Source organism: Aulostomus chinensis, chromosome 19 (assembly GCF_037954235.1).
Source record: "Aulostomus chinensis isolate RoL2024-O1b breed Wild chromosome 19, RoL_Achi_v1.0, whole genome shotgun sequence".
NCBI lineage: Eukaryota > Metazoa > Chordata > Actinopteri > Syngnathiformes > Aulostomidae > Aulostomus > Aulostomus chinensis.
Genome location: NC_141338.1, coordinates 537,501 through 557,500, shown reverse-complemented (window position 1 = coordinate 557,500; position 20,000 = coordinate 537,501). Strand labels below are relative to the sequence as shown.

The 20,000-nt window shown below is 49.8% G+C and overlaps 2 protein-coding genes across 6 annotated transcripts in view; one reads left to right on the top strand and one right to left on the bottom strand.

Annotated features, from left to right (window-relative positions):
- ppp3ccb (protein phosphatase 3, catalytic subunit, gamma isozyme, b) overlaps positions 1-14,087 on the bottom strand; it is an 18,232-nt gene extending 4,145 nt beyond the window's left edge. For 2 of the 3 annotated variants that reach the window (XM_086186800.1, XM_086186801.1), the window contains exons 1-13: positions 13,531-14,087; positions 9,375-9,572; positions 9,129-9,253; positions 8,769-8,880; positions 8,506-8,651; positions 8,198-8,337; positions 6,937-7,014; positions 6,755-6,849; positions 6,507-6,632; positions 6,263-6,340; positions 5,620-5,704; positions 4,564-4,661; positions 2,548-2,574 (exon numbers count right to left, since the gene is read on the bottom strand). In XM_086186800.1, the coding sequence (XP_086042926.1) occupies positions 2,548-2,574; positions 4,564-4,661; positions 5,620-5,704; positions 6,263-6,340; positions 6,507-6,632; positions 6,755-6,849; positions 6,937-7,014; positions 8,198-8,337; positions 8,506-8,651; positions 8,769-8,880; positions 9,129-9,253; positions 9,375-9,572; positions 13,531-13,582 (1,360 nt within the window). In that variant the 5' untranslated portion in view covers positions 13,583-14,087. The remainder of the gene's footprint in view (positions 1-2,547; positions 2,575-4,563; positions 4,662-5,619; positions 5,705-6,262; positions 6,341-6,506; positions 6,633-6,754; positions 6,850-6,936; positions 7,015-8,197; positions 8,338-8,505; positions 8,652-8,768; positions 8,881-9,128; positions 9,254-9,374; positions 9,573-13,530) is intronic. The other variant, XM_086186802.1, reaches the window with a different exon arrangement.
- A 4,720-nt stretch (positions 14,088-18,807) lies between these two features.
- Positions 18,808-20,000, top strand: part of LOC147243523 (myosin light chain 5-like) — a 13,564-nt gene continuing 12,371 nt past the window's right edge. The window contains exons 1-2 of one of the 3 annotated variants that reach the window (XM_086186489.1): positions 18,808-19,601; positions 19,690-19,765. In XM_086186489.1, the coding sequence (XP_086042615.1) occupies positions 19,464-19,601; positions 19,690-19,765 (214 nt within the window). In that variant the 5' untranslated portion in view covers positions 18,808-19,463. The remainder of the gene's footprint in view (positions 19,602-19,689; positions 19,766-20,000) is intronic. The other 2 variants (XM_086186488.1, XM_086186487.1) reach the window with 2 other exon arrangements.

Below are 20,000 nucleotides of genomic sequence, written 5' to 3'. Positions count from 1 at the left end.
GACCAGCCAGCCTCCAGCCAGCGACAAGCCAGCCACCAGCCAGTGACCAGCCAGCCACCAGCCAGCCTCCAGCCAGCCACCAGCCAGCCAGCCACCAGACAGTGACCAGCCAGCCACCAGCCAGTGACCAACCAGCCAGCGACCAGCCAGCCACCAGCCAGTGACCAGCCAGCGACCAGCCAGCCTCCAGCCAGTCACCAGCCAGCCACCAGCCAGCCTCCAGCCAGCGACCAGCCAGCCACCAGCCAGCCTCCAGCCAGCGACCAGCCAGCCACCAGCCAGCCTCCAGCCAGCCTCCAGCCAGCCACCAGCCAGTGACCAGCCAGCGACCAACCAGCCAGCGACCAGCCAGCCACCAGCCAGCGACCAGCCAGCCACCAGCCAGCCACCAGCCAGCCTCCAGCCAGTGACCAGCCAGCGACCAGCCAGCCACCAGCCAGTGACCAGCCAGCCACCAGCCAGCCTCCAGCCAGCGACCAGCCAGCGACCAGCCAGCCAGCCAGCGACCAGCCAGCCACCAGCCAGCCAGCCACCAGCCAGCCACCAGCCAGCCAGCGACCAGCCAGCCAGCCACCAGCCAGCCAGCCACCAGCCAGCCAGCGACCAACCAGCCAGCGACCAGCCAGCCAGTGACCAGCCAGCGACCAGCCAGCCAGCGACCGGCCAGGCACAGCCAGTGACCAGCCAGGCACAGCCAGTGACCAGCCAGCGACCAGCCAGTGACCAGCCAGCCAGCCACCAACCAGCCAGCGACCAGCCAGCCACCAGCCAGCCAGCGACCAGCCAGCCACCAGCCAGCCAGCGACCAGCCAGCCAGCCACCAGCCAGCCAGCGACCAGCCAGCCACCAGCCAGCCAGCGACCAGCCAGCCAGCCACCAGCCAGCCAGCGACCAACCAGCCAGCGACCAGCCAGCCAGTGACCAGCCAGCGACCAGCCAGCCAGCGACCAGCCAGCCAGTGACCAGCCAGCCAGCGACCAGCCAGGCACAGCCAGTGACCAGCCAGCGACCAGCCAGTGACCAGCCAGTGACCAGCCAGCGACCAGCCAGTGACCAGCCAGTGACCAGCGAGCGACCAGCCAGTGACCAGCCAGCCACCAGCCAGTGACCAGCCAGCCAGCGACCAACCAGCCAGCAACCAGCCAGCCAGTGACCAGCCAGCGACCAGCCAGGCACAGCCAATGACCAGCCAGTGACCAGCCAGCCACCAACCAGCCAGCGACCAGCCACCAGCCAGCCACCAGCCAGCCAGCGACCAACCAGCCAGCGACCAGCCACCAGCCAGCAACCAGCCACCAGCCGCCGACCAGCCAGCCAGCAACCAGCCAGCAGCCAGCAACCAGCCAGCAGCCACCGACCAGCCAGCCAGCAACCAGCCACCAGCCAGCAACCAGCCACCAGCCAGCAACCAGCCACCAGCTGCCGACCAGCCAGCAACCAGCCACCAGCCAGCAACCAGCCACCAGCCGCCGACCAGCCAGCCAGCGACCAGCCACCAGCCAGCAACCGCCGACCAGCCAGCCAGCGACCAGCCACCAGCCAGCAACCAGCCACCAGCTGCCGACCAGCCAGCCAGCGACCAGCCACCAGCCAGCCAGCTTGCAGTCAGCCAGCAGCTATGCTAACCCCTCCCAAGAGCAAGAGCTCTGACTGATAGCCAGAATTAAAACTGTCTGTTCTACATGTTTCAAACTTCAAATGTTCCACCGATGCACAAACATCATAACCATAGTTGAATACGTCCTGTTCACCTGCGTTGGTGGGCGGGGTTTCTTCCTTGCGCTATCATGAGAAATAAGCAGCCCTTAAGTCCAAACTTCAGGGACTTTTATTCATTGCATCTATTTTGAATGTTAGGAAAAAACAGGAAACTGATCTGAGAACTGTTAGAAGCTCAAGATGTTTAACTTTTTATTCAGTTTTTCACTGAAGTTCTCAATTCAGTTATCAATCAGTCCAATAAACTAGAGCTTCAGCTCAGAAATCACCTCAATCTGCAACCCTTAGCAGGATTCATACTTGTCATTCATCTGACTTTTGACCCTCTGAACCCACCAGCAGCTCAGAAAAGCCAGCGTGACTCAGTCACCTGTCAGAAACTTCAGAAACAAATGGTGTTCATTTCCAAAGCTCCGACGGTTCTTGAATGACGTGTAACGTTCATGTGATATTTGATGAAACAGTCAGTGACAGGCTGGGGTTTGCAGCAGCCATGATGGCCACAGCTGAGTGACACGATCAGCTCACACCTGTGAACTACAGGATGTGAAACAAGTGACGGGAAGTGCTGGAGGTTCAGAGGCCGCAGTCTCACTGTAGCTAATAGAAGCTTCAACTGTGAAGATCAGAGGCTGGTTCCTGAGCTCACCGTCACAGAGTTCAAACTAGAACAATAGTGGGAGGAGCTACTGGCAGCGCTGCAGTGACACTGACTTGGTTTCACATTGTGTCTGCCTGAGAACACCAGAAGCATCACTGACAAAGTTAAAAACACAGAAGAAGACAGACGACACAGAGAAGGACACAGAAGGACGGACAGTTGCATACCTCGTGCCTCTTCTGCCTCTACGGTGGCTGTGTAAGCGTGAGTAGAGGTGCCATGCCCGACCGATGGAGAGAGAGTGGAAGGTTTATCAGTGCATTTAGTCACGTTATCACAGCTGTCAGTCAAGTCAGTAAACACAACCATCAAGAACCCCCCCCGTTAGCTCCATCTACACATTCATCAGGATGTAACCAGTTTGTTAGCGTGTGTTGAGGCATCGGGTCAGAGGTCACAGCTTAGATTAGCAAGAGGAGCCTGCTTGATGCTCTTTAAAGACCACAATTCAACACAACAGTGTAAGACATCCCAAAACTGTTTGCTAGACTAGAGGGGTGGAGCTAGACTAGAGGAGTGTAGTTAGACTAGAGGGGTGGAGCTAGACTACAGGAGTGTAGTTAGACTAGAGGGGTGGAGCTAGACTAGAGGGGTGGAGCTAGACTACAGGAGTGTAGTTAGACTAGAGGGGTGGAGCTAGACTAGAGGGGTGGAGCTAGACTAGAGGGGTGGAGCTAGACTACAGGAGTGTAGTTAGACTAGAGGGGTGGAGCTAGACTACAGGAGTGTAGTTAGACTAGAGGGGTGGAGCTAGACTAGAGGGGTGGAGCTAGACTACAGGAGTGTAGTTAGACTAGAGGGGTGGAGCTAGACTACAGGAGTGTAGTTAGACTAGAGGGGTGGAGCTAGACTACAGGGGTGGAGCTAGACTACAGGAGTGTAGTTAGACTAGAGGGGTGGAGCTAGACTACAGGAGTGTAGTTAGACTAGAGGGGTGGAGCTAAGACTAGAGGGGTGGAGCTTAGACTAGAGCAGTGGAGCTAAGACTAGAGGGGTGGAGCTAAGACTAGAGGGGTGGAGCTAAGACTAGATGAGTGGAGCTAGACTAGAGAGGTGGAGCAAGACTAGAGGAGTGTGGTTAGACTAGAGCAGTGGAGCTAGACTAGAGGAGTGGAGCTAAGACTAGAGGGGTAGAGCTTAGACTAGAGGGGTGGAGCAAGACTAGAGGAGTGTGATTAGACTAGAGGAGTGGAGCTAAGACTAGAGCAGTGGAGCTAAGACTAGAGGGGTGGAGCTTAGACTAGAGGGGTGGAGCAAGACTAGAAGAGTGGAGCTAAGACTAGAGGGGTGGAGCTAGACTAGAGGGGTGGAGCAAGAATAGAGGAGTGTGGTTAGACTACAGGAGTGTAGCTATGACTAGAGGGGTGGAACTATGACTAGAGGGGTGGAGCTAGACTGGGGGGAGCAAGACTAGAGGGTGGAGCTAGATTAGAGGGGTGGAGCTAAGACTAGAGGGGTGGAGCAAGACTACAAGAGTGGAGCTAAGACTAGAGGGGTAGAGCAAGACTAGAGGAGTGTGGTTAGACTAGAGCAGTGGAGCTATGACTAGAGGGGTGGAGCAAAGACTAGAGGAGAGGAGCTAGACTACTGGGGTGGAGCTAGACTAGAGGGGTGGAGCTAAGACTAGAGGAGTGGAGCTAGACTAGAGGAGTGGAGCTATGACTAGAGGGGTGGAGCTAAGACTAGAGGAGTGGAGCTAGACTAGAGGGGTGGAGCTAGACTAGAGGGGTGGAGCTAAGACTAGAGGGGTGGAGCAAGACTAGAGGAGTGGAGCAAGACTAGAGGAGTGGAGCTATGATTAGAGGGGTGGTGCTAAGACTAGAGGGGTGGATCTAGTCTAGAGGGGTGGGGTTAGACTAGAGCTTTGGAGGGGGACGGGGGGAGCTAGAATAGAGGAGTGAAACGACCTGAGAGGTGGAACTACACCACAGTGATGGCGCTGGACTACGGCAGTGAAGCAAGGCTAAGAGGGATGACGCTAGACAACAGGATGGGGGCGGGGGGGACTCTGCAGTGAGTACCATCGTTTTTTTCAGGGGTCAGAACTCAGGAAATCCCCCGCCCACATCCCTGCTGGTCCTCTGGGCCGCACAGCGAGTGTGTGAGTTGTTAGTCTCCATGTGAGAGCAGGCATGTTAGTGCGAGCTGGATTCCGTTTGAGTGTCGGCTGCGTTCACACTCACCGCTTTGCAGAGTTCGCCGACCTCCTGACAAAACACCGAGAGGCAGCGTTCCAGTCGGGGTCAGCCCCTTCAGCTGGAGCACGCTCTCATTCTCCTCTCTAAGAACACACACACACACACACACACACACACACACACACACACACACACACACACACACACACCAGTCACATGACCATGATGGTGACATTTTAACAGACTTGCATCGTTCAGCTGCTCTCTTCTTCTCTGGTGTTCTTCATCTGATGGTATCAGCAGTTCCTTCCCCAGTGTCACTGATGTGAAACACAGAGTCATGGATGTTGCGGCGATCAATAGTGATCAGGTCTGTGCTGTGTCTCGGGCCTTTAAATATTCAAGTTAATCGCGTCGTCGTGTTCTGGTGACACACTTGTCAGACTAAAGGAGGACGCGTGGAGTCACAGGGAAAGTCATTAGTCTTTTACTGGAAGTGGAACACGACTGAAAAAAACAACCTTCTGTCCAAAAAGCTCATTTGCTCTTTCGGTCAATTAAAATTGTCCCGCTGAGATTAAAGCCTCGTGTTGCTGCGTGCAGGATTGAGATCGTAGTCACAGCCATGTTTTCATTAGAATCATCTGAAAGAGCAGGGGGTCTCAACCATGGGTCCAAGGACACCCAAGGGCCCTCAGCCAAATGAGGAAAACTTACATTCCAGTTTTGTTTCAAAGTACCTGAAGAATCACGGTTCAGAGGGCAGGGCAGTGCTGGTCTCCACGATCAAAGTGGTTTGGGCTCAAACTAATAATGAAACTGACTCAGGATACGCAGATAAATATGTGCTCGCCGACCGGCCAGGGGGCCGCGGGAGGAGCAACACGACGAACGCAGGTTTTCATCAGCTGACATGAAAACGTTGAGACTAATAAAACAGGTCATTCGCCTCACGACTCAACAGCGTCTGAATACTGATCAACACGTCATCGAGCCGTGCATGGAGATGGCAGCATGAGGCGAGGGAAGGTTGTCAATCTGCAGCTTCCTGCCACTGAACCCAGAAGACAGAGACACCAGCAGATCCCTGACTGGACCCACCTGAGCACAGAGAAGACGCGCGCCATTTTCCCGATAGCTCGGATCTTATTCCTGATCACCTCCTTCCTGACGGCCGGCGCTCCTCCTGCAAAACAACAACACTTGGACACCATTCAAATATTCAGACTGACATCATCAGTAAATGCGGCGTCGCAGTGCACAGCGAGCGAGCCGCTCATTAACGTAATCAACAGAGAAACCAGTAGCAGCAGGTCAGAGGGGCGGAGCCCTCGCAGAGGGCTGTCACTGTGGATCCTCGCGACATTGTGTTAGCGTGGAGGAGTAGCCATTTCCCCCCCGGACTCACTCACTCTCTGGGCGGTGAAGGTTGACGGGTTGCTGTGGTCACTATGGCAACACGCCAACCTTCACACCAGTTTCAAAGGCTTGTCTGACTGCTCGTTAACAGCTGATTATATAACCAGTCGAAAGTGATGCTTGCTGTTGGGGGGGCCTTGTTCAAGTGAATGACATCATCAGGTGCTGCTCTCCAAATGACAACATCTCAAACATCTGGCTTTTGATGCCGCTTTGGTGGTAAATCAACCCCCAGTCACATGACACTGCAATTCACAAGCTCCTCCAACAACATCCAGCAGGTGCCGGCCACTTCCACAGGGGAGGGGGCGGGGCTCCCCCTTACCTTCACATGTGTCATCGCCCTCCGACATCAGCTCGTCATCAGAGCAGATGTTCAACACATTCACCAACATCTCCGTCACTGTGAAAACACACACACACACAAAATCAATCAATCAATTTTTAGGCATAAAAATATTTCACAAATGAGTAAAACAATTTATTGCTTGAGAAGCTGGCCAACATGTAAAAATATATAAAGCTTTTTTGTCCAGACGACATGCGACAGTCACAACCTTGACACCAACCTTTCTCTCCTACAAAGGGCAGCGACCAGGTGAAGACGTCCATGAAGTTGGGCAGCCAGTAGGGGTGGGGGGAGCAGTTGAACTGTCGGATGTTCATCACGTTATTCTCATATTTCAGCACCGCAGCTAAGAACCACACACACACACACACACACACAATTAACATCTCTGCAGTCTGATGCACTTCCTGTCTCTGTTGCCAAGGTTTCAGGCTGTTGCCATGGTTTTCGGCCTTCGCATCTCTTTACCTTTGTTGTTGTACACGTCCAGGTAGTTGGGCGCCGAGAAGATGGTGATTAAAGACGGGAAGCCTGTCGTCTGACTTTTCCTGTACATTCGGTAGCTGACAGACAGAAACACAGTTGCATGTTGGGAAGGGGGGAGGAGCTAAATGATAGATAAACCGTGGCTGTCAGTTCCACCCACTCACCCTGCGTCCTGGGCTTCATGTGCTCGTATTACAGACAACAGGTTGTTGTTCATCAGGAAGTCACATACTGCTGGGTAGCTGAAACACACACACACACATACACACACTGCAATCACAGTTTCTTGACCACATACATTTATATGTGGTACTAACAAACTACACCACACTGAGATCCGACTGTCTCGCTACCCTGACGTTCTGTCACATCTTCTTCTGCTGCTCTACTCTAAATACTGATGAACAACACGCGGGCTCATGGTCATTCACACACTGAGGAGGTTAGAACTGATCCCAGGAGACGCGCATGGAGTCACCAGAGTGACCACGCTGACCAGAGTGGAGCCTTGGCGACCAGAACTCACCAGCACGGATCTTACAAGCACCTGTGACTAGGGCCTGGGTCATGTGACCAGACCCTCCACCACTTCACCATCCACCGGTCTGGTGTTTACTGGTGGATCTGATGTAGAACTGAACCTCCACCATCCACCGGTCTGGTGTTTACTGGTGGATCTGATGTAGACCTGAACCTCTACCATCCACCAGTCTGGTGTTTACTGGTGGATCAGATGTAGAACTGAACCTCCACCATCCACCAGTCTGGTGTTTACTGGTGGATCAGATGTAGACCTGAACCTCCACCATCCACCGGTCTGGTGTTTACTGGTGGATCTGATGTAGACCTGAACCTCCACCATCCACCGGTCTGGTGTTTACTGGTGGATCTGATGTAGAACTGAACCTCCACCATCCACCGGTCCGGTGTTTACTGGTGGATCTGATGTAGAACTGAACCTCCACCAGTCTGGTGTTTACTGGTGGATCTGATGTAGAACTGAACCTGCTGATATCTCATGCTGCTGGAAACCACACACCTGATCTTCGGACCTAACCTGAACCAGACGTTCTACTCAGACAACCTGTTTCCAGAGTGTAGGACTTGTTCCTTTAGTCTCTCAGGAAATATCCCATGTTACAGGTATACCGTGTTCAACTCAGAATAACGAGCAGGACTGATCTTGAAGGGATCACCTGCCATGTTTGCTCATTCCGAGGAAGGAGACCCTCTGTCGTCCACTGTTTCCTCCTCGTGTTGGCGTTATGAATAAATGCAGTGCGGTGGATTTATTTGCAGTCTTGAGATGTGATGGAAGGTCACGTTTTATCATCCTGGGTTCTGCAGCGCTGCGACCTTCACCAGCACGAACATTTATGCTCACTATCGCCGAAGGAGGAGATAAGCTGCTGGCGACAGTCGTACCTGTAGAAATACGAGCAGCCTCTCACGCTGTTGTGGCAGAAATGTTCCTGGGTCTTCTCAGAGCCGTAGTCCTCCCCCGGGTCGGACCAGAGCAGGTCGCACATGGGCCCGAATGCTGGTGGCTCCTTGAACCGATCCAGCTGACCACAACACAACAAAACCAACAGTTCAGTCCAGGTATATTTCACTTTGCAACTTCCCAGGCCTGGAGGTCACAAGGTAATTATTCAAGGACTTTTGTAAGAACCTTGTTTCTGTAAACTAATGGTGCAAGGATGAGTGGCTGATGCAGGGGGGCGTGGCCTTACCTTGCGTATGTCATCCAGGCAGGTGATCTCAGGGCTCAGACCTCCGTGAACACACAGGAACTGCTGGTTGAGGAGAGCAGCCAGAGGCAAGCAGTCGAAGGCCTCCATGCAGGCATCATACACTCGCTCAGAGTACTTGATTTTACCTGGAACACACACACGATCAGATGAGTGGACACACACACACACACACACACACGATCAGATGAGTGGACACACACACACACACACACGTGCACACACACACACACAGGGTAACTTACACTCCTGCTTGAAGGTGAAGTACTCCGTGAGGTGCCGGCACTCATGGTTGCCTCTGAGGAGGAAGAGGGTGTTGGGGTGGTTGATCTTCAGAGCCCACAGGTACAGGACACACTGGTCACACACACACACATACACACACACACGCACACTATTGCAGTCAGAGTTTCTTGACCACGTAGATTTACACCCCAATAATAGAACATGACAATCAGAGCAGAACTCATTCAACAAGCAGCTTCTTCAAGTGGATTTCTTCTTCTATGGTGATAAACGGAGCATCTCTTCCTGCAGACCACCGGTGTTCCATTCAAATTCAGAGAGGTCCAGTGACTCAAGCAGGAAGTGAGCAGAGAGCCTACCTCAATGCTGAAGTAGCCTCGGTCCACGTAGTCTCCAAGGAACAGGTAGCGGGTACTGCTGGGGGATCCGCCCACCTCGAACAGCTTCATCAGGTCAAAGAACTGTCCGTGGACGTCGCCACACACTGCAGATGATTCAAGATGGATTCTGTCTTGAATCATGTACACCGCCTGCACGCTGAACTCCCCACCCACGTGTTCCTTCTAACTATGAGCAGCACACCTCATCCTGGGGGTGGGGCTTACCTGTGATGGGCGCTTCCACTTCAAGCATGCATTTCTCCTGGCGGAGGATGATGGCGCCCTCGTTGATGATGCGTAGAGCCGCCTCCTCCTCCAGCCGGCCCTCCTTCACCAGATGGGCCTTCAGCAGCTCCACGCTGGGCCTCCCATCCACATACAGGTCTTTGACCGTCAGGCGTGTGCCAGGAGGGTATGGCACCGCTACATACACAGATACACAAAAGGAACATGAGTGAAACACTGATGTCAGCAGAACACACACACACACACACACACACCTCCAATAAACTGCCCCATCTGTCAGGAAGGGATGACGCGTTGCTCATAATGAACCACAATGACTGACAGTCCCCCCCCCACAAACTGTTAACATGTATTCAGATGGGCAGTCATGTGACTGCAGCAGCACCATGTGTCACCTCCATGGACGGAGGATCTGAGGCAGGGGGGACACAAATCAACTCACATCCAGGTAACGAGTCTTAAAAGAAGCTTATGAATCTGGTTCCTGTGACACGTGTCCCACGCCAGCATCCCTACACCCATGTCAACGCACACATCAGAACCTGAGCAGTAGCGCTAGTGTCGACACACGCTGGTGACCCAGTGGTCCCGTTTAACGAGCAATTCTGAAACCAAACCAGGTCGCATGTTCATCCAATCATGTCAGTGCTCCTGAACTGGTTCATCAGCAGCTCACTTCAACACCACAGAAGAAGAAGGAGGAGGAGAAGGATCAGTCCACAAGTTCAGGCAAAAGGATCAATATCAGGAAGTAAAAACTGGAGTGGCGCATCCGTGTTTGATGACCTCAATCAAACCTCCAGCAGTCGCTGATCAGAGAACAGCTGCTTTAGTAACACACACAGAAGACAGGCCCCTGGCAGAGCTCTGTGCTGGGGCCCTCGGCAGGACACAGGACACGTGTGTCCTCAGGGCCAATCATGGATGAGGCCAGAATCAATACATACATCAGCTACTACACACCAGCCGAGTGATTCGATCACCAGCTGTAACCAAGCTGCCACACACACACACACACACACACACACACACACACACACACACAGCTGCAGTGTGACTCCAACAACATTTTCATCATCAGCTGATTTTTATTAACAAACATTTGATCAGTAGGTGGCGTCTTTGTGGGTGTGGTTTGGTAGTTGAGGCACAGCGGCGTGCTGAGGCTTGTTGTATGTGTTGGAGCATGTTGCAGTGGTAGCTGCTGGGAGTCAGTGGAACCACGTTCCAACCTCACGCGTGTCCACGTGTGATGCTGCTTGAGTTCCATCAAATGTTCTGACAGGCTGCTCTTCATTCCTGTCAGTATCAATAATTATTGACGACTCTTGATGACCAATTTGAAAATGAAAAACTTGAATCAGTCAGATTTAAGAACCTCCGTCGAGACTGATGGCGGTTTGGGTTCAAGTCAACCGTCAATATTTCAGTTTTCTGATCAACGCTTCAGGTGATTGTTGAGATCATTAAACTATTTTAGAAACTGATATTTGGTTCTGGTTTGGTTCAATTAATGTTCAACGATAGTGATGATCATATAACACACACACACACACACACACACACACACCACCAGTGGCGTGTGAAAGAAGCTCGTCTCGTGCGTGTGTGATGGCGTGAGTCTACCATCCCTGAACCATCGTGACGCCAGCGACAACATGTCACTCTGATGTGTGATGAACCAATTGTAGGTCAAAGTGAACAAACACACCACTTGACACACACACACACACACACACACACACACACACGAGCAAAACCTTTCATTCATTTGTGTTTAGAATAACAACAACAATAACAATCATAACAACAGCAATCATAATAACATCAATAACAATCATAACAACAGCAATCATAATAACATCAATAACAATCATAACAACAGCAATGATTAGCATTGTAATTTAATGACACCAACCCATCCAAATACATAAGGCATTCAATGGTTATTGGATGAAGTGTGTGTGTGTTTGTCCGTGTGTGTGTCTCCTTGTGTGTTTGTCCGTGTGTGGGTGTGTGTGTGGGGGTGTGTGTGTTTGTCCGTGTGTGTGTGTCAGTCTGTGTGTGTGTCCTTGTGTGTTTGTCTATGTGTGTGTGTGTCCTTGTGTGTCAGTCTGTGTGTGTGTCCGTGTTTGTCTATGTGTGTGTGTGTCAGTCTGTGTGTGTGTCCTTGTGTGTTTGTCCATGTGTGTGTGTGTCAGTCTGTGTGTGTCCTTGTGTGTTTGTCCATGTGTGTGTGTGTCAGTCAGTGTGTGTCCGTGTGTGTGTGTTTGTCCGTGTGTGTGTCCGTCTGTGTTTTTTGCTGTGCATGTGTGTGTCCGTGTGTCCGTCAGTGTGTGTTTGTCAGTGTGTGTGTGTTTGTCCGTCTGTGTGTTTTTTGCTGTGCATGTGTGTGTCCGTGTGTCCGTCAGTGTGTGATTGTCAGTGTGTGTGTGCGTGTGTGTGTGTCCATGTCCGTCTGTGTGTGTGTGTCCGTGTGTGTGTTTGTCTGTGTGCATCCTATGTCCATGTCCATGTGTGTTTGTCTGTGTGTGTGTTTGTCCATGTGTGTTTGTCCGTGTGTGTGTGTGTCCGTGTGTGTTTGTCTGTGTGCATCCTATGTCCATGTCCATGTGTGTTTGTCTGCGTGTGTGTTTGTCCATGTGTGTGTGTGTCCGTGTGTGTGTTTGTCTGTGTGCATCCTATGTCCATGTCCATGTGTGTTTGTCTGTGTGTGTGTTTGTCCGTGTGTGTGTGTGTGTGTGTGGTGACTGACCTGCAGTATTAAAAGGACAGCTTTAATGACTTGAATGTCTCCTGCAGCTTTACACACTTAAGCCTTCAAACACACTAAGCCAATCAGATGCACAATCAGACCGCTGGACGCCAACCCCTCACACATGTAGAGGATAGAGACACGCCGGCACACGCCAGAGGACAGAGACATGGATGTAGTTCCGTGATTCCCAGGTTCAGATTGGTACCAGGCTGAGAACCAATGAACACTGCAGATAAACAGTATTGATCTGGGGCTCATCAGCAGCTCTGGCATGCGGGTACTGATGGTGTTTACACGGCGGTTCAGACGCCAAGTCATGACTCGAGCTGAACAAGCCAATACAGGACCGGAGACAGGAATCCTCATCCACGTATGAAACACATCAGCTGCTCTGGAACCGAGGCACATTCATATTCAGGTAGTTCCTCTCTCAGCTTCCCTGCTACGTCATGATGTCACCATGAACTAAACTACTCAGGAAAAAGTTCTGGTACCAGAATCAGAACTGAACTGACAAATGTGGATTGTTGCATATCAAGACCCATGAGGAAGATGAGGAGGAAGAGGAGCTTCACCAGAAAGTCTGCGAAATAAAAAAAAAATAAATCTAAACATCAGCCAGAGGTCAAGAACGTGCCTGTTACGTAACATCCACTTCCGTCATGTCATCTGGTGTGCGAGAACATAGAACATAGAACATGGTTCTCTGGTTTGTTGATTGTGATCAATGATGAAGGTCTAAGAGCGCAGGTGCTGCCCGGCTGGTTCCGTCACTCAGAACTAAGTTCCACAGAGGAACTCTTGGTTCCGATCGGTTCAAAACTTCTCACACATCAAATATCGGGAAGCATCTGTTTGTAAATCGTTTATTCCTCCGTTCTTGCATTGCTGTGCGTGCGTGAGTGCGTGTGCGTGTGTAGTGGGCTCCTGCCCGCCTTCATTCACCAAATTCCACTCTCCGTGACTACCGGCGACACCGGGGAGTTTGTTTCGTGTTACTCAGCGCAACTACATGCCGCTGTAACTCATATTTCGTGTGTAACAGCCGGTAAATGCGTCACCGGGGCGTCGGTGAACACATGAACCGCATCCTGCCGCAGGTCGTGAGCCGCGTCTAGGTGCAGCAGCGTCTCGGACACCTGGCGCTGCTGCTCAGCTAATGAGCTAACCTGCTAGCCGCCGCTGGTGGACTTATCACCGGGTAGCCGTCCTCCCTGGACAGGCAGGGACGGCACCAAGCACCGGGATCCACTTGCCTGAGGGAGAGTAATGAACCGTTACCGGGGCTGCTTGTCCTTCAGCGGCTCGGCTAGCAGCTAGCTTTGACAGCAACTTCCTGCAGCCTGAAGAAACAGTCCAGAAACACACGTCACGTACCTTTGATGGGTCGCTCGATGGTGGAGAGTTTGTTGGGGTCTTTGGCCGACATCCTCCCTGCGGCTTTGGGGGCTGGGTGTCGGGAAACGAGCTAAATTCTGAATTCAATTTGATCAATTCCGAAATAGCTAGCTAGCTAGCTGGGGCGAGCTAGCCAGGCTAGCTAGCGGTGTTAGCGGCGGCGCGGAGCAGCCTCACTCCGCAGACAGGCAGCGAGCCGAGCCGAACCGAGCCGAGCGGGCTGGAGCTTCACCTGGCGGGGAAAGAGAGACGAGTTTAACCCGCGATGGACGCGGCTGCCGCCTTCTCTGCGCTGCGGAGCGGAGCGGGGATGACGAGCCGCCGTCAGTCAGGGAAATCGGCCCCGGGATCCGCCGATCGCCGCTTCAGTAGCACCGGGCGGAGCGGCAGATCATATCCGACTTGATCCCTTTATTGTCGGAAGAGCCGCATCTGTTTCAGGCCGCTGGCTTTGCTGCTCTGTCGTGATCCGATGTGTCGTCCAGACCCCCGTCGGATTACAATAATCCGCCGCAAGCGGATTTCCTACAACATGGCTCGATACGGGGGGTTGTGGGTAGTGTAGTAAAACTGGGGTACGTTCAATGTCCTCAGTGCCCAGGCGGAAGAATCAGAGTCAGACTGGAGAAGAAAAAAAAAAACCTTAATTCATTCAATTCAGAGTTTCATTGAATAATTTGTTCAGTAGATCAACAGGAAAAAATCCTTATGTGTGGAATTATAGATTATTATTGTTGTTGTTGTTATTATTGTTATAATTATTGTTGTTGTTGTTATTATTGTTATTATTATTGTTGTTATTATTATTATTGTTGTTATTATTGTTGTTGTTGTTGTTATTATTATTGTTGTTATTGTTATTATTATTATTGTTATTATTATATTGTTGTTGTTGTTGTTATTATTGTTATTCCATCCCTCCATGTTCTCCCTCTTCTCCTGTTCAGGGTGGTGGGGGTGGAGCCTATCCCAGCAGCCTTCCCCCTGGACAGGTCACCAGTCCATGGCAGGGCCAACACATAGAGACAGACAACCATTGGCTCTCCCAGCCACGCCTACGGTCAATTTAGAGTCTGGATTAACCTGGTCCCTCTTGATGTCTTTGGACTGTGGAGGAAGCTGGAGTACCAGAGAGAACCCAGCAGGAACAGGGAGAACATGGAGACTCACCCAGAAAGACCCCGTGCTGCAGCCGGGGCTCCACCCACAACCTTCTTGCTGGGGGCCACAGGGAGGACCAGTGCTGCACCGGGCCGCCTTTATTATTATTATTGTTGTTGTTGTTGTTGTTACTACTACTACTACTGATACTGCTACTGCTACTACTAATACTACTACAAATAATAACAGGTGCAGCCCGGTGGAGCAGTGGTTCTCACTGTGGCCCCCCAGCAAGAAGAAACTTCACGAACAAACATCTCCAAATGCTGAAGTCCAACAAAAGCGTTGATTTTTGCGTGAAGGTCAGAACATTCCGACTCGTCAGAGGATCTTTCCTGTTCTCTGGTGTCTCCTTCAGAACCGAAGGTTCTTCTCTCTGGGATATCTGTTATTAGTTGGATGTTTCAGTGCCACCAGCCTCCACAACCACAAACAAATGTAGAGTCTCAGTTTTTCATTCACATTTTCAGCTGGTAGTTTGAAGAACGAGCCTGTAGAAGAGCTCAGGGGCTTCGGTCTCAGGAGGAAAGAGCAGGATTCATCTGAATGTGGTCGTCGGTCTCCCTGCAAAACTCAGACCACAGAATCAGGAATTGATTTTGACAAAGTTTTATTGACAGAAGTTGTTCTGTAGAAGGAAAGTTTAACAGAGATACTCAGCACCGTCCAGGTCCACTCCATCTGAACTGGTCCAGACTGGGTCCAGCAAGGCCTGTTATGTACTGGAGGGCGTGAACTCTTCCATCAGCGTCCCAGTTGTCCCTCGTCTGTCTCTGAGGTGAATCTCTGCAAATAGAAAGCCTCTAAAAGGTTCTTAAGAAGCGCAGCAGTCTCCAGGCCTCCAGAGAACCAGGTTCCACCAAACATTCTGCCCATGTAGGGGAACTCTGTGGGTCTGAGGTCCCTCAAGACCCCACTTCCCTCAGACAGCTGCTCTACTTAAACGCTCTGACTCAGGCTCACTGCTGCAGCGGCAGCGGCGGTGGGAGATGGTACGTATCACTGCACAGGATGATCCCACATCACCAGGTCAGAGATTTGCACTGGAACTTGTACGGGACCAGTTTTAGGGTCCTGGAGGTTCTCACCTGGACCTCCACCAGATGACCAGTACTTTAATCTTTAACAGAAAGAAAGACATCAATAGGAATTCTGGTATCCCATCCAGTTTTTTGCTTGAATATTTGGTAGTCGTACTTCTAGTCTCCTGTTTTTCTACTTGCTGTGGTTCCTTGGGAACTCATTTTTGTGGGTGATTTGGTGGAACTCTGGCTGACGTGTTGTTCTGTTGATGGGCGTGAAGAGAACAGGAGGAGGTTGACAGTGGGAGATGAGACAGACGTCTGCATGGACCTCATCACGCCACTTTCATGTTGGCGGAAAAAGTTCTTGCAAATTTGTGACTTTTTAATCCGAGAGAACAGTCCCATGTTTTAACTTCTACTACTTTGCCTACTACGACTACAACTACTACAACTACAACTACTACAACTAATACGCCTACTATTACTACAACTAATACGCCTACTATTACTACAACTAATACGCCTACTATTACTACAACTATTACTACAACTAATACGCCTACTATTACTACAACTACTACGCCTACTACTACTACAACTAATACGCCTACTATTACTACAACTAATACGCCTACTATTACTACAACTAATACGCCTACTATTACTACAACTAATACGCCTACTATTACTACAACTATTACTACAACTAATACGCCTACTATTACTACAACTACTACGCCTACTACTACTACAACTAATACGCCTACTATTACTACAACTATTACTACAACTAATACGCCTACTATTACTACAACTAATACGCCTACTATTACTACAACTACTACGACTACTACTACTACAACTAATACGCCTACTATTACTACAACTACTACGACTACTACTACTACAACTAATACGCCTACTATTACTACAACTACTACGATTACTACTACTACAACTAATACGCCTACTATTACTACAACTAATACGCCTACTATTACTACAACTACTACGCCTACTACTACTACAACTAATACGCCTACTATTACTACAACTAATACGCCTACTATTACTACAACTAATACGCCTACTATTACTACAACTAATACGCCTACTATTACTACAACTAATACGCCTACTATTACTACAACTATTACTACAACTAATACGCCTACTATTACTACAACTACTACGCCTACTACTACTACAACTAATACGCCTACTATTACTACAACTAATACGCCTACTATTACTACAACTATTACTACAACTAATACGCCTACTATTACTACAACTAATACGCCTACTATTACTACAACTAATGCGCCTACTATTACTACAACTAATACGCCTACTATTACTACAACTATTACTACAACTAATACGCCTACTATTACTACAACTACTACGCCTACTACTACTACAACTAATACGCCTACTATTACTACAACTAATACGCCTACTATTACTACAACTATTACTACAACTAATACGCCTACTATTACTACAACTAATACGCCTACTATTACTACAACTACTACGACTACTACTACTACAACTTATACGCCTACTATTACTACAACTACTACGACTACTACTACTACAACTAATACGCCTACTATTACTACAACTACTACGACTACTACTACTACAACTAATACGCCTACTATTACTACAACTACTACGACTACTACTACTACAACTAATACGCCTACTATTACTACAACTACTACGACTACTACTACTACAACTAATACGCCTACTATTACTACAACTACTACGACTACTACTACTACAACTAATACGCCAACTATTACTACAACTACTACGCCTACTACTACTACAACTAATACGCCTACTATTACTACAACTGCTACGACTACTACTACTACAACTAATACGCCTACTATTACTACAACTACTACGACTACTACTACTACAACTAATACGCCTACTATTACTACAACTACTACGACTACTACTACTACAACTAATACGCCTACTATTACTACAACTACTACTACTACAACTAATACGCCTACTATTACTACAACTACTACGACTACTACTACTACAACTAATACGCCTACTATTACTACAACTACTACGACTACTACTACTACAACTACTACGCCTACTATTACTACAACTAATACGCCTACTATTACTACAACTACTACGACTACTACTACTACAACTAATACGCCTACTATTACTACAACTACTACGCCTACTACTACTACAACTAATACGCCTACTATTACTACAACTACTACGCCTACTACTACTACAACTAATACGCCTACTATTACTACAACTACTACGCCTACTACTACTACAACTACTACGCCTACTATTACTACAACTATTACGACTACTACTACTACAACTAATACGCCTACTATTACTACAACTGCTACGCCTACTACTACTACAACTCATACGCCTACTATTACTACAACTGCTACGCCTACTACTACTACAACTAATACGCCTACTATTACTACAACTACTACGACTACTACTACTACAACTAATACGCCTACTATTACTACAACTACTACGCCTACTACTACTACAACTAATACGCCTACTATTACTACAACTACTATGCCTACTACTACTACAACTAATACGCCTACTATTACTACAACTACTACGACTACAACTACTACTTTTTTACTTCCTCTGAATCTTCTCTTCATTGTTTTAGCCTCCAGTGGCTCTGATGCGCGATCGGTTTATTTACACACCAGCAACGTTTGGATGTCACATAAAGGAGCCGGCTGATGTGCCGCACTGCAGCACAGCAGTCACCCCACCAGGTGGTGCTAGAGGTCATGCACCCTCACCCTCAAGGTCTTTTTTGTAGGTCTTTTATGGGTGCCCTATGAAGGTCACAGGGTCAAAAAGGGGGTTGGGCCATGCCATCCCTCCATGTTCTCCCTCTTCTCCTGTTCAGGGTGGTGGGGGTGGAGCCTATCCCAGCAGCCTTCCCCCTGGACAGGTCACCAGTCCATGGCAGGGCCAACACATAGAGACAGACAACCATTGTCTCTCCCAGCCACGCCTACGGTCAATTTAGAGTCTGGATTAACCTGGTCCCTCTTGATGTCTTTGGACTGTGGAGGAAGCTGGAGTACCAGAGAGAACCCAGCAGGAACAGGGAGAACATGGAGACTCACCCAGAAAGACCCCGTGCTGCAGCCGGGGCTCCACCCACAACCTTCTTGCTGGGGGGCCACAGGGAGGACCACTGCTCCACCCACAACCTTCTTGCTGGGGGCCACAGGGAGGACCACTGCTCCACCCACAACCTTCTTGCTGGGGGCCACAGGGAGGACCACTGCTCCACCCACAACCTTCTTGGTGGGGGGCCACCGTGAGGACCGCTGCTCCACCCACAACCTTCTTGCTGGGGGCCACCGTGAGGACCACTGCTCCACCCACAACCTTCTTGCTGGGGGCCACCGTGAGGACCACTGCTCCACCGGGCCGCCCTAAAACCAGTCTAATACACAAATTCACATCCTGCTTGAATTTTGTGCAGAGTTTTCAGAGTTTTTGAGGAAGTGAAGAGGAGAGCAGGAAGAGGAGTTCCTCCTGCTTTGATTTGTCTCTTAGGACCGAACTGTCACCACAAATGTACCTGACATTTATAAAAAATGAATTCTGAATATTTTGAAGGTCCCAATTAGATCAGAGGTCCAATCAGGAGGTTCTGTAATGACACAAGTAACGTTTACGCTTCATCAGGCCAGCAGAAAGACAAAGAAGAAGGAGGGCGGAGCCAAAAGAGCTCAGAGAGCCTCGTCCAACGTCTTCTCCATGTTTGAGCAGACTCAGATCCAGGAGTTCAAAGAGGTAAGGTGGTCATGTGATCCAGGAGTTCAAAGGGGGAACATGGTCATCTGACGCAGGGTGACCTTGATCATCTAACGCTCTCCACCAGGCATTCACGCTGATCGACCAGAACAGGGACGGGTTCATCGATAAAGAAGACCTCAAAGACACTTACGCCTCGCTGGGTTCGTAGCTCTGACGTCTCACTTCACTTCAGTACGCCACGATCACACGGCTGCCTTGGGTTCTGCTGAGATTCTGCTGATGTGCTCGCTGTCTGTTGGTTTGTTTCCATCGCTCACACTTTTACTGCCCTTTTCTGTCAGTTTTATTGGTCAGGAGTCGGCACGGGGTTCATTTTAAACCTCGACCGGATTCACACTTCCATTCATGTGTGGACTTCCTGTCCGACTCCATCTG